At 37.1% G+C, this 15216-nt stretch overlaps 1 protein-coding gene across 1 annotated transcript in view; it reads right to left on the bottom strand.

Moving 5' to 3' along the window:
• Nucleotides 1-15216, bottom strand: part of HECTD4 (HECT domain E3 ubiquitin protein ligase 4) — a 108375-nt gene that overhangs the window by 81811 nt on the left and 11348 nt on the right. Inside the window, exons 2-4 of the mRNA XM_044989845.1 lie at nt 6246-6763; nt 2753-2842; nt 2225-2355 (exon numbers count right to left, since the gene is read on the bottom strand). Coding sequence (XP_044845780.1) covers nt 2225-2355; nt 2753-2842; nt 6246-6763 — 739 coding nt within the window. The remainder of the gene's footprint in view (nt 1-2224; nt 2356-2752; nt 2843-6245; nt 6764-15216) is intronic.

The following is a 15216-nucleotide window of genomic DNA, read 5'->3' as shown; positions in this document are numbered from 1 at the left end:
GAGAACAGTGTAACATGCACCCAGCTGCTTATTCAAGTATGCAAAATGGCGTCAGGTAACAAACTGTTTTCTCAGATATGGATGATATACACATTTGAGAAGTTCCCTATTTCTGTATTGCTTTCTTATCTGTTATGCAATATGGCTCAGAGTTTAAGTTCTAATCTTAAATTCCTCATATGTTCTGATTCAGAGTTCAGAACCTGATCAGAGAGCCCCTGCACATTTTTGGCTGCACACTATTCAAGTCTGACTATGGTGCAAGTTAGAATGCTGCATTTAACCATGCTTAGTAATAGGACATGATCAACAGGACTCATTTTAGATGAAAATGCTTTACCTTCACTACCAGAATCTAAAATTATTCCTTACAATACATTTTAAACATAATTTTCAATTAAATACTTTCAGAAGGTTGTAATGGAGCAGAAGACAATTTTCTTTTGTTTTGCTTGAAAAGAATAGAAGGATTTAACTCCTGTTCCTAGGGTATCAAGAAGAGGCTACTGTTGCTCACACATCAGCATACTGGAACGGGAGATAACACCCAAGGTTTATGAATATGGCAAGCTTTTCTGCTCAAGACCACCACTGTAACCTTAACATACTGTTTGTAACTATGTGAAAAAAAATCTAACCCAGGGCATTTAAGATGTAATTGTTGGTGCCAGTAAATGCTGGTGGAACTCAGTATTGCTCGTACATCTAGCCATTTGTGTCTCAGATCTTTGTTAATTGAGAGAAAGATCTTTGATCAAGAAGGATGAGATCTCTACCAAATCTTTTAACTCAAATACATTAGAAGTAGAAGTAGAAAACTAACAAGCAAGCAAAAAAAGATGGAGGGTGGGGGGAGAATGGAAAAATCTGGCTGCAATGATACATGTATGGCACACACAATATAATATTAATGCAGGAATGTCAAATAACCAGCCCACTTAATGTATTTTGGTAGTTCAGATTATATACTAAGATCACAGAATCTAAGCTTTCATTTTTTTTCCGAACAAGTGACTTCCTAGCTCTCATGGTTGCAAACATAAGCTTCCAAACATGCATGGAGTGTAAACCAATATATTTGTCTTCCTGAGTCTGTAGGCAAGCTGAGACAAATGACTCAGAGGTGTGAATTCCTTTCATCTCCAGTGATCTCACTGAGATGTCAACTCAAGTCTGATGACACTTCAACACCAACAATAACTATTTCATTGCTTACCTTTGTAGCAATAGAATTAGGGAAGTGGTGGGATTGGGAATTGCTGCAGGCAGGGAAATACAGAGTGAAGAACAGGAGAGGCACAGAAAGAGATAAGTCAGAGCAGAGGAAGATGGGTAAGGCAGAGAAAGGACAGAAACATTGGCAGTCCTAAAGTTAAGCACTTTCCCACTAATGGATGCTTAACATGACAATAATGCATTAGACAAAAAACAAAAGTTTCGTTATAAAAGCTATTCTCAATTTAATCTTTGTGCAAAACTCCCATTGAAATCAGTGAATTCTGCTATGCATATTGCTTGATAGACTCCTAAATGTATACCCCAGATCACTAGCCATGATAAAAATGACATTCAGTCCTTAACAGTAATTGAGTTGTATCCATGCATTGAAGCCAATAGCAAGTGTTTAGTAAAGTGATACAGTCCATTGTACTACATCAATATGCAGATTTAAAAATTTCCTTTAGCCAGATAAAACTTTATTAATTTTAATACAAGTGGACTCTTTTCTTCCATTTAACCTCCTACTAAAAAAAAAAAAAAAAAAAAAGCAACCAAAGGAAGCTCTATTCCCTCATGTACCCATCTCCATCAAGTTTACACGATTGTGTACTACAAAGATTGTGTACTATTACAAAGATGACCCAGTAATAACAGGCTCCCTGTAAAATTAAGTCCATGCCCATTAGTCTGTTTTTGAATGTGCAAGTTGGAAAACTGGGTGCCTACATAGCCATCTTCTTGCACAAATGTGGGGTTTTGCAGATATAACAAGCGCCTGCATGTTCCTACAGATGCCCAAGTACGCTATCTTCTGAAAAAACATGGCCCCATGTGTTCTCTTCATTATGCCTCATGACTGCTTTTATACTCTTTCCAACAGAAAGAAAGAACTTCTGAAATTCTAGAGCTTTAGATAGAGAAAAAAAATACTCCGTACAATCAATGCAAAAAAAATCTGATCCTCTTAAGTGATTTTAGTATAGTCATAAAACAAACTCTTCACCTTTGTTTTCAGAGCTGGAGCCACTGTTGGCATCAGGTGCAGGTAACATATCTTCAAATCCCCAAGATACCATGTGTTTTCCCCCAAGCAAACAGGAGGGAGATCCAGGCCCGCCTTCCAGAAGCAGCAACCTTTAAACCAAAAAGAGTAAAGAGTAAGATACATAAAGAAAATGTTTTCAGAATAATGATAAAAGCAACAATTAACCAGCTTGAACATTAAGATTAAAGATATTTTTCAAATGAGAAATTTCTTATCTCTATGTTACAGTTCATAATTAAGCCATTTTAAGGGAACTTTAGGAATTTATTTTTTTTTAAATTAACACACATTGAGAAATAACCTTTTATCATTATCCTTCTTCAATTAACCAGATTTTTCCTAGGGCTTCAAAATTTTCATTTTAGTAACTATAAAGTCTTGGATTTGTCAATGGATCACATTTTGAGACTAATCTTTTATCTTTAATATTTACACATTTTCAAGGTTGATGCAAAAGAGCTACAAATTAGAAAAGTTATTACCCACCTGTATAATACATCAGCCACAGGCAGGGATCCCAGATCTGTCTGTTTCTGTAATAGATGTACTGTGTGAACAAAAGTTTTCAGTGATCCCCTAGGAAAATAATTAAAATAAGAGTTAGAAGTCTTTGTTCATGGAAAATACACTAATTTGTATGCAAGGCAACAAAGGACAACAGATATTTAAGACAATGTCCAGTGTCCTTGTAAAACCTCAAGGATGTTTTCTCTCTCAACGAGCCAACTTTTTTTCCTGTTTGCATCCTTCTTCTAGATTACTTCCACTCAACTCTGGGGTAACACAAACAAAGAGGGGGCAGAAGGAAGGATGTTATCTAACTGCCAGCCCTGAACCCACTTCTTATTTTGGGCATCAGCTGCCACAGGCAGCTCCATAAACAATATACAAGGGAGGGCAACTGGGAATCACCTTTAGAGCATCTTAGATTCTTTTTATTCATAATTTAAGAAAAATAATGACATCTATGCAGCCTGAAGGACTATATTTGGTTTATAAGTGTTGCAAATGAAGGCTTCAAAGGGAGAGTCAAGTGCTTTCGGCAATTGATTATCCTTAAAAGGAATTTAAAAATCTCAAGCCTAGGAAATAGAACTTGGGGTATACACTTGCAAGTGTTTGTCAGAGAAGTTGAACGGTAGAGATCTCCTAATTGTTTAGGCCACTACCAAAATGTTTCTTATAATGGGTTCTTCCCCAACTGAAGGGGCTCTTTTTAGTAGCTTCTACAAAATGTTTAACTTGCAGGTGCATATAGAAACTAAGAAAGCGGATTACCAGTACATTAGTTTTGTACAAACTTTAGTGCTACACCCTGGAAAAAGCCTCTAATGGTTGACAGTCCTTTGATATCCCGTCTTTGAAATGCTCAATTTCAATTTCCCCCCAAGAATTTTAATCAGTTTTTTAAAACAATATTCATCCCATTGCTTTTGTATCCTTAGGAAAATGAAGCACCCAGGATTGAAAAAGGATTATCAATATTAGTCTTCTTTCAAAGGCTTCTTTCTTTGTAAATGGTGCCCAATGCATGGAGGAGTGCATGGCTTTTGTAGGTAAACACAACACTGTAGGTAGCATTATGTAGATAATTTTGTAAAGACAAGCTATGAAGAAGATCTTCAATTCAATGCCTTTGGTTCATTTTGGTTCCTTTAACCATTTAAATTCACAAAGACATTATCCATGCCTTTTGATAATAACTTAGACATGCCAGATAGCAACCACTGACCCCCCAACTGGTGCACAAAACAAATGTAATCTGTCACATACATTTTATTTAATGCATTTAATAGATTATAAACCCTGAAGATACTACTGTGGTCATCTAATCTGACCTCATGTATAACCCGGCACAGGAATTCCCCGAATTGATTTGTGTTTCAACTATAGCAGATCTTTTAGAAAAAGTTTCAATCTTGATTTTAAAATTGCCACTGATGTAGAATCCACCACAACCCTTGGTAAGGTGTTCCAATGGTTAATAACACTAACTGTTAAATAATTGTGCTTTATTTCTAGTCTGAATTTCTCTAGCTTCAACTCCCAGCATTTGATCTCATTATAACTTTGTCTGCTAGACTGAAGAACCCATTCTCAAAGTTTTGTTCCCCCATATAGGTACTTCTAGAGTGGAATCAAATCCTCCCCACACACACACACCTTCTCTTGGTTAAGCAAAACAGATTGAGCTTCTGGAGTCTATCACTATAAGACACGTTTTCCAATCTCTTAAATCACCCTCATGGCTCTTCTCTGAAACCTCTCCAATTTATCGCATCCTTCTTGAAATGCAGACACCAGAATGGGAAACAGTATTCCAGTAGTTGTCACATCAGTGCCAAATACAGAGGTAATATAACCTCCCTACTCCTACTCGGGATTCCTATTTATACATCCAAGGATCACATTAGCCCTTTGGGTCATTATGTCGCATTAGGAGCTCATGTTCACCATGGCCCTCAAGTCGCATCCGACGAAGTGGGTATTCACCCACAAAAACTCATGCTCCAATACGTTTGTTAGTCTATAAGGTGCCACAGGACTCTTTGCTGCTCTTACAGATCCAGACTAACACGGCTACCCCTCTGATACAAGTCTTTTTAAGAGTCACTGCTTTCCAGGAGAAAGTCTCCCATTCTTTGTTCCTAGATGTATAATTTTACATTTGGACTTATTAAAACTCATACTGTTTGCTTGAGCCCAGTTTATCAATCGGTTCAGATCAAAGTAATTTTTAAAAAAATATTATGAGTTTATCTCAGCTAATCTTTCCTAAAACTGGCCAAAGACACTTTATGTAGAAGGTGATTATTCACAGCAGAAAGAATTTGAAAGATACAGTAAAACAATATGGTGTTTATATTCAAATTCAGGCTACCTATAAGCCAGTAGGTCAACATCAGTCTTTTTCCACAGGTAGCCTTTATAAAGAAACCTATTACAACAGCACCTGATAACATTTCTCTAACCATTTGCAAGTTTCCATTATAAAACATACTTTTCTTGTGTTTATAATTCTACATTCGCACCTTATTCAGTTAAAATTGGCAGACAACATCTCAGCCCAGAAGTATTTAAAAAATTTATGTCAAGATTTTCAGATGTGACTAGCGATTTGGTGTACATTAGAGGGTCACGATTTTCAGAAAGTGCTAAACACCCAGTCCTCTAAAAATCAGGAGCCTTTAAAGTGAAGTAGGACACAAATAAAACAAACAATCAATAAATGGTTAATTTTGAAAGTCTTAGCCTACACCATTTTTTTGTCCAAGAAAAACGGAATTAGCACAATCTACTTCCTTTGAGGGCTTCTCTATGTAAAGTGGCAATTGAATGAAAAAGACCTCCTTCAGCAGATGACAGACTGAAGTACATTGACCTCTATATAAGCCCTTGAGGAAAAATAAGCAGCAGGACCAGGGTCACAGAGCACAGGGAGAAGTCAGACAAACCTTTCCCCATTTATTAAAAGAAAGAGAATAAAGAGAATGTTTAGTATCCTGTGTCAACCATCCTTATAGATGGGTTCAACACAGTAAAGGAAACCACATGCACAAGAGTCAGTCCTAGGCTAAATCTTTCCTCTTCCACACGAGCTAAGCATTTATATTTTCTGTATTGGTTTCACCTTTTCCAACCAATTTTTTAATATGAAGAGACTACTAGGTAGTGTAAAATGAAAAGCTTTTCCACAGCATGACCACATTATACACCTCTACCTCGATATAATGCTGTCCTCGGGAGCCAAAAAAATCTTACCGTGTTATAGGTGAAACTGCATAATATCTAACTTGATCTGATCTGTCGAGCACACAGCCCCGCCTCCCTGAAGCGCTGCTTTACCGCGTTATGTCCAAATTCGTGTTATATCGGGTGGCATTATAATGGGGTAGAGGTGTAATTTCTGCCATTCTTTAGCACAAACACATGCTACCCTCATTAACCATGACATCTGTCTAATATAGACTCTTCTTACCTTGCACAGGCCAAGGCAACAAGGGCGGCAGCAGCATTCTCTTTTTGTTTATATGGAATCTGTTGGCCTGAGGCAGATGTTTCCTCCAACCAGGAGCAGAGCAAAGATTCAATTCCATTAAGACAGTCAGCTGGTTCCTTAGTCAAACTCAAAGGCTGGCAATCTCGAAGGCAATTCAATAGTACTTCAGCAGTTATGTTACAGAGAGAAGGGTCTGTTCTACTTTGAGACTGAATGAGAGGAAAGACCAACAGAAGTCCCATCCGTGAAGTAAATGGTGCTTGCTCAGGTTGCTGTAACAAACCCTGACGCTTGAGCAAGGCCAACGTTTCTTCATCCCCAGAATTTTCCCGTTCATGTTGTTCTTCCAAGGCTAGCTGGCGCTGAGCATTCCAGAGTCCACGCAAAGCATTTAAACGGTATTCAAGCAGACGGGCATAGGCGTTGCTCTGGTTTCCGCATACAGAACGCAAACGCTCAGCTAGTTCTGTTGGATTCTTAGTCTCAAATGTTAGAATCTAAGAGGAGAACAAGGTCACATTTACTAGTGCAAACAGGTCTGCTTTTATTAGAAATGCTTTAAAAAAAGCCAAGTCCAACATAATACATGTAATATAACTTCTAAATATTAGATTGGAACATAATGCCAATCTAAAGTGTTAGAATATTTTTTAAAAGAAAACATTTCACGTCTTAAGTCCACGTCCCAAGAAATGCATGATTATTCCCTGAAGTACATTTTGTAGTACTTTCTCCAGTTTTAGAACATTTCAAGTGATGGAGCTTCCCCCAATGTTCTAACCTCACAGCTCCCTCCCACTGTGAAGTTTTTTCTCCCTGCTATTCATCTCACTTTTATCCCATTACTCTGTTACACCTGCTTCAAATGTTTGCAGTTATATCGTGTTCTCTTCCTTACTGATAGCTGCTGTCACATCAAACACACACCTTATGATCAGATGTTTCTATGAGGAGAAAAATGTCTTTATCTTGGCACTTCCAAATAAAATGGGAAACAAAGTGGGAACAACAAAATCAAGCAACCCTGATGGAAAGCAATTTTTGGAGAATTCTTCCAAGTACTAAGCCAGAAAACCATTATTTCTGTGAGAGAAGACAGATCTCTTTTCCTCATTACACAGTACCGCATCTGAGATCAGCAGAGTCACTCGAGCTGGCATGCCCTCAATAGAAATAAGAGGGAGCTGCTGGCAGAGCATTTTCTGTGATAAGTCCTTGGATTTATTAGCCCTCGGGAATGCTACAAAGCCCATATTGTCTTCTCTCTTTACTCAGGCTATTGAGGAGAGAAAGGGTTAAGAGTAGGGGTAATTATATTGACAGGCAGTCCTTCTATATTTTGTGTTTTTTAACTTACAGGATAGGCATACAGAGTATACAGTAGGAAAATAAAGATAAATTTTATAAATGTGATGAACAAGAATAGATAAATCACTTCAGGACATGTCATATTGACCATTTTCATGAGTAAACCTACTGAAGTCAGTGAAAATACTTTACCTAAGTATAGTGAGCAGGATTTAGTCTTACTAATAAAAGGGTACGTTTAAAAAAAATGAAATTCTTACAGAATTTACATTAGCAAAGATACATTTTAATGGTTAAATATTAGCAAGTAAATTTTGTATATCAATATTTCCAGTCTAAGAATGTTAGTTACTAAACTATACATTACACTGAATAATACATTTACGATAAATACTGTTTATATTAAATTGTTCTTTTAAAGTGCTAGGCTTTGTGTATTCTCTCGCCTCCTATGGCAGAATATTCTATTAATCTGTATTAGAGGTTGTCATACTTTATAATGTTTTGTTCCAAAAAGTCAAAATTTTATATGCAGGAAACGTGTTCCTTGTAACTACAGCCCTGCAAATCTGCAGATATCCACTTTATATCCACAGAACATGTTTGCAGATCATGTATCGGATGCAGATACAAATTTTGTATCCACACAGGGCTCTCTACTTGTAACTCAGGAGGATGGATTCTCAAATAGAAAGTAACAAGCAGCAGCAGCAGCAAAGAGGAAGAACAATTAATGAAGATCAATTCTAAAAACTAACATAATATTTTTAAACAGTAGGTCTTACAAAGAAAAGGTGGCTCCCCTCAGGAGTTAAACACCTAAAATATTATTGGTGGTTTTTTTGTCTGTCTGTTTTTTAAATGCTTGCTAGACAAATGTCACAGGCAACACAAAAAATAATCATTACCTGCTTACTATTTGGGTTCTCCTTTGATAATATGACAAACACTAGATCATTTAGTTTGATTTTTTTAGATCAAATATGTTTTGCTTTTTTGCTCTACAAAAATAATAGCGTCTTCAAAGTGTGTGCCAGATTGTACCTCGCTAAGCTATTGATTCAGAACTCTCTCCAGCCTTTCTGGACTATAAACAAAGTCTATATTTAATTTGAAACACAGTTACTCACTTAGTGGACCTAAAGCATGAGATTCAAAGTGAGAATGACAGAGTACAGCTTACTATTCCGTTATCTTATTAATGTATATGAAATGAAAACCAAGGAGGAAGAAGAAAAGAAAGGAAGTGAAAGAAGACAAACTGTTTAGATTGATTGAGTGGAACTTTCAAATCAAAGCTCAATTTCAGCCCAAACTCAACATCTTGTCTTAGGTCAGTTAAAATGTTATATACTAACGAATAAATTATACAGCATTGATAGCCTTAACAACAGGGGAACAGCTTTGAGCGTAGACCTTTACAAGGAGGATCAGTAAGGCAGCTCAATGACATCACGCCATATACTGTAAAGCAAAAGCTCTCCAACTTTTTAATTCTGAAGACCAACTTCATGAGGAGAAAGAGCTCTAGACCCCTGCGTGGATACAAAAATTGTATCCGCATCCATCCGCTATCTGCAAACGTGGTCTGTGGCTATAAAGTGAATATCTGCAGATCTGCAGGGCTCTAAAGATCTCCTCATGGACCATCAGATCAACCAGACCAACAATCTGTCACAGTACAATTCCCCCCAAATGTTACATTTAGCACGCCAGTAGGAAGGGCTCTCTGGACTGCTGTTGAATAGAAAGTCGTGCCTTAAATTCCATTTCATTCCTAACCTGTGAAAAATAAGCAAAATGTATGCACCCGCTAATCTAAAGTGTCCTAATTGTGTCTGAACAGCTGGAAGACAGTTTAACTTTTTCTTTCCCAGAAGAATGTTGTTGATAATTGATTTTGTAATTATTCTGCTTTAATAAACCTGATACATTGTGCATATGTGCGACACATACATTACTTTGTGCTTTAAATTTATTAAATGTTTATCAATTCATATTACACAAAGAAACCACTGAAGAAATCAAAAACAAGCTTTTGCAAGATCAAAGAATTAGAACAAGTTTTGTTGCCATGTATTTTTATGATCAGGATCAAATTTTTAAGTTGAAGTTTCTTCATAACTATTCTGACACTTGTGACTGGGTATTTTTAACTTTAATTCCAAGTAAATATTAAATTCCTATTTTAAGTATCGTTTTCCAGACAGAAAACAAACATAATTAAATATCTTCATTATTCTAGAAAATTCCTGGTTTTGCTATTTGTGTATCTTTTGTAAGGGTACATTTTTAATATACTATCTACAAACAAAAAAGATTATTCTGAAAAGATTTGGGAGATAATTAACCAAATAGACATCCTATGGTGCACACACTTAAGTGACTGCTACATATATTGATTTAGCAGTGCCCACAGGTTACTGACCTTTAAAAATCTGTTTGATTGTTCAGAATTAGCCCATTTTAAATGACAGGTGTCAGAGTAGCAGCCGTGTTAGTCTGTATCCGCAAAAAAAACAGGAGTACTTGTGGCACCTTAAAGACTAACAAATTTATTTTAGCATGAGCTTTCGTGAGCTAAAGCTCACCACTTTATAAGCAATAGGAAGAACATTTATTAATAAAGTTAGGTTGTTCTTCAGACACTGATTTCTAGAGTAAGAAAGTCAGCCTCAAATATTTTTATAACAATTATTTCATGCTTTTTCTTCTCAGCAAATGTTGAGTACCTTTTCTTTTTGTAGTCTATTCTCATGCTTAATAAGCATATAAGGCCTGTGACAACATTTAAAGCTACAAAATAAGTTTCACCCTGGGCTCAGATACAGTCCCGTGTCATTGCAACCAGCCAGGGAGGTCACACGCATTTTACAGGGAAAACAAACATTAATACTTTGTTATTGTAATCAGTCAGGTGAGGGAAGGGTGCATAAGTAGTAACTGACTACAGAGACCACCCTCATCATCTCTGCAATAGGTCAGATTTTCCAGTTTTCCTGTGCAGGATTCAACATAACTGGGCAAGTTGAAGGAGCACTTACCCTCAAACTTATCAAGTTTACCATTTTCTTTTAAAACATGATTGCAGCACACAAATATCAAAGAAATCATAACTGTGGAGCCAAACCTGAAAGACTCCAAAGACATGTTTCTTATCCACACAGGAAAAGCCACATAGATTTTTGGTATTTGTGCATGAATATGAAAGCAGTAATCTTTGAGGCAGCATCTGAAACAACATTTCATTCCACAATTAATCAAGAATTTGGCAATTAATCTTTGATTATCAGCAGGTAAGTATGCCCAGTGGTCTGTGATGGGATGGGATCTAAGTTACTACAGAGAATTCTTTCCTGGGTGCTGGCTGGTGAGTCTTGCCCACATGCTCAGGGTTTAACTGATGGCCATATTTGGGGTCAGGAAGGAATTTTCCTCCAGGGCAGATTGGCACAGGCCCTGGAGGTTTTTCGCCTTCCTCTGCAGCATAGGGCACGGGTCACTTGCTGGAGGATTCTCTGCAGCTTGAGGTCTTCAAACCACAAATTTGAGGACTTCAATAACTCAGACATAGGTTAGGGGTTTGTTATAGAAGTGGATGGGTGAGATTCTGTGGCCTGCATTGTGCAGGAGGTCAGACTAGATGATCATAATGGTCCCTTCTGACCTTAAAGTCTATGAGTCTATAAGAATCCAAATGGCAAACTAGCCAACTGAACATCTCCAGGATGCGCTACTTAGCTGAAGTAAAGATCGATCTAACAATTAAAATTACACTTGTCACTACAAATGGCAAAAGCATTGGTCACTTGACCAATCTAACTAATCAAAGACTAAGACTGGGTTCTTCCCCTCAGTTTTCAGGAAAAGGTCTCTGTGTAGGAAACAAGATGAGGAACAGGAGTTAGAAAATTTTTAATTATTGCTTGAATGGTTTATTTTGGCATTATTCTACAATAATCTACCTCGGATTCCTATATGCAAACGATCATGGTCCAGATTCTCAGCAGATGTTAATAGAGCTATGCTAATTCACATCATAGGAGCTATGCTGATTTATACCTGTTGAGGATCTGTCCCCAAGTCTTCAAAGATTGGAAGTCAGAAGATTAACCAAGTGAAAATTTACTTTTTCTAACAAAGTAGAGCACGGCACTTGTAGAAGTGAACATCTAATGTCAAAGTATTAGCTAAATTTTAATCTTTTTTTTTTTTTTTTTAAAACACTGCTTACTTGACAGTCTCTAGTCTTAAATCTCTAAGGATTGCTGGATATGGATTTGCATCCATACATCTAGTCCTGCTTACATCTTTTGGTTTATTAAAGTATACAGCTTCTGAATTTCAGTTCATAAGGTTTCCAGGGAAGTTCTCAACTAAATTAAGGACGCTTCCTGCAAGCTGACACAATTTATATCAAATTGAATTACCTGCGGTTTGTGGGAGTCCCTAGCTCCTTTTCTTTGGTATGTTTCTTTACTTTCCTCTTAGAATCACTGACAGATTAGACTATCATTTGGATGCTGATAACATAGAGCTGTACTGCTTTGCTGCTGAAATTAATAGAAAGGTTGTATCTGGTTTGATCTTAGAAGCATCAGTTTTTACAAAATTCCCTACCTTGAATGCTTTACTTCTTCTAGCCATTTTCAGAATCCTTATCTGCCACAAACAGAAATGGACACATCTGCTTGGTCTTGCTCTTATACTGCAACATCTGTGCACATTCCTCAATACAACTCACTCACTAACAACTGATAAAGTTGAGTGAACTGTCAAAATAGTACTTCTGATATTCCACAACAAACAGCTAGTTCTGTAAGTGAATTGTATCAATGCTGAAGGCATTTCTTGAACTGGCTACAAAAATATTTCTTTTTTTGCAAAAGAATTCAGAGGTTTTATTACTTGACATTTATCAATAGGGTCCTGGTACAGTCTCCATCACTGACAATTTTTATATCAATATTGGATGTTTTTCTGGAAGATCTGCTCTAGGGATTATTTGGAGAAGTTCTAGGGCCTATATGTTATACAAGAGGTCAGACTAGAATGATCACAATGGTCCCTTCTGGCCTTGGAATCTATAAATAGTTTTCAAAGTTTCTATTGCTGGCATAATCTGTATTTGGTAAATCTTGGACACAAATGTCATTTGTTGGGAGACGGGGTCTGCTACAGAAATACAAATTTAGATGATTTAATTTTTTAATTAGTTAGTAAAGACCTATAGAAAAAGTCATTTCTTTCATATATTTTGTAGCCACTTGGCATCTTGGTAACTTATATTATTTGTTTTTGAGAGAAGTTAAAATACTCACTGCATAGGATTTTTAAAATAAAAAAAAGTCTGCAGTACAGACAGATGTCATATGATAATTTATAGTAAAATTCAATGATTTAATTGAAGTTGAAAAGAGCTGATTTAAAATGTTTACTCACTGAAACACAAAACTTTAAAAAACGTGCTGGGTTCCATATTTTGTAATAAACTGTAAACATAAACCAGGTTGGCTGGAAGATTCACTAAGCCCCTACCTTTAAAACTATAACTGAGTCAGGGGACTCAGTCTTAATATGGTTAAAAGTTATAGTATTGATGTCTCGTGTCTCCACAACCTGATAAAAACTTTGGATCCCTGAATTGGTTATCACTGTAGTGCTGATGGGCCTTTAGGGCATGCACCTTTTGGCAAACCTGGCCCAATGTGTGATTTTCTTTCAAAATAATGTTGAAACCATATGAAACCTGGTGGGTTCGACTGATTGCTTTGATATTCTAGCTCCGATTACCATGACATTCAATGTTGAAAGAGCGCACAGGTATATTAAGGAGAGTACACACGCAGCAGTTTGTTTACTGTAGTCTGTAGTAGAACAAGCAAATAAATCTAGAAGTCTGTACGCTCCCCTTCTCCTATGCCTCCTTCAGCTCCTTATACCTCTTAATGCCGGATAGACTCACAGAGCTCATGGCTCAACTGCTGCAACTTCTTGGCTCAAAGAAAGAATCCAGATGCTGGGGAGCAAAATCCTTCAGGGCTCCACAGGCCTCTGACATGGACTCGACAAGCAGATAAATATGACACTTGAAGGCAGAGCAGTCCTCTTTAAACTCCCAATGTGAAGACAAGGGGAGTTTCCAGGACTGTTAACTTAGCACCTTTCATGAGCACTAAAGTTCAGTTAGGGACGCACAAGCTATAGTTTTCTTTACCAGAGGCAGCCAAGGTAAGAAAACAAATGATAAACTGGTATAAATAATATTTACTCCATGTGTTGTACAGGGGAGAGCACAGACCAACACTTACAGATATGTCTACATTGCAAAGAAAAATCCATGACACCATGTCTCAGAGCCTGGGCCCAACTGAGTTGGGCTTGTGGGGCTAAAAAATAGCAGTGTAGTCTTTCCTAGTTGGGCTGGAGTCAGGGATATGAAATCCTCCCACCTCACTGGGTTTCAGAGCCCGTCTCCAGCCAGAGTGGGAAAATCTATACAGCTATTTTTGTCCCCGCACTCCAAGCCCAAGTCAATTGACCCAGTCTCAGACTCTGTGTTGCGGGTTTTTCTTTGCAGTATAGACATATCCTTAGTTAGTATTGCAGAACAGACACTAAAAAGACTCACGCTATACATGCATAGAGAGCTTGCAAAAGACTATTTCCTAAATTGCAAGTAATTTCAGTGAAAGATAGTAAAGTGAGAAGGAGAAGTTGAGCCACAGGCATAGTTTGCTATTTAGGGAGAAACTTAAAAAGAAATAATTCATACTACTACCCACTGCTGACAAAGAGAGCAAAGGAGAAATTCATTAAAATGTTGCAGATAGAGACCAGGCTTTTAAGAGTAAGGGATAAAACATTTGTTATAAATAACTAACTTTTTTTAAGCTTTCAAATCCCGTCAATATTACCGCAACACAATTTTTTCTATACCCAGAAAAGCTTGAAAGAATAAAGATAAAAAATAAATGAACGCTGAAGATGTTAAAAAAAATCCCACAATTTCTGAAATAGATATGTTCAAATTCTTACATAAAGTACACCAAAGATTTTTTTATATAGATCCAGTGCTTTGACTACTAGGCACTTCAATGTCAAAGCTTTGTTTGTTTAATCAATATAAGCTTCTTAAAACATAAGTTACAAATGCCTAGACCACTTTTAAATACATTTAAGGACCTCCACTTCCATTCACAATTGACTGTACCACCTCACCTCCAATTTGGGATCACAAAACTCTGTGTCAATCAAAAGTACAACAATTGCTTACATGAAAAAAACTCCAAACCCCAAATCCCTTCACCTATGAGTGACTGACTGAATACATTGCATTCCTAACAAATGGAGAAAAGAATCTGCACATTCTGCAAAGACTTATTTACACTTCTACCCTGATATAACGCTGTCCTTGGGAGCCAAAAAATCTTACTGTGTTATAGGTGAAACCGTGTTATATCGAACTTGCTTTGATCCACTGGAGTGCGCAGCCCCCCCCGCCCCGAGCACTGCTTTACAACGTTATATCCGAATTCATGTTACATCAGGTTGCGTTATATCGGAGTAGAGGTGTATATTACAGTACCACTAGAGCCGCAGGCAAGACTGATGTCTCACTCTTTTAGACACTGTACAAACA

Source organism: Mauremys mutica, chromosome 16 (assembly GCF_020497125.1).
Source record: "Mauremys mutica isolate MM-2020 ecotype Southern chromosome 16, ASM2049712v1, whole genome shotgun sequence".
Classification (NCBI taxonomy): domain Eukaryota; kingdom Metazoa; phylum Chordata; order Testudines; family Geoemydidae; genus Mauremys; species Mauremys mutica.
The sequence above is the reverse complement of the archived record's forward strand: the minus strand, read 5'-3'. Positions and strand labels throughout refer to the sequence as shown.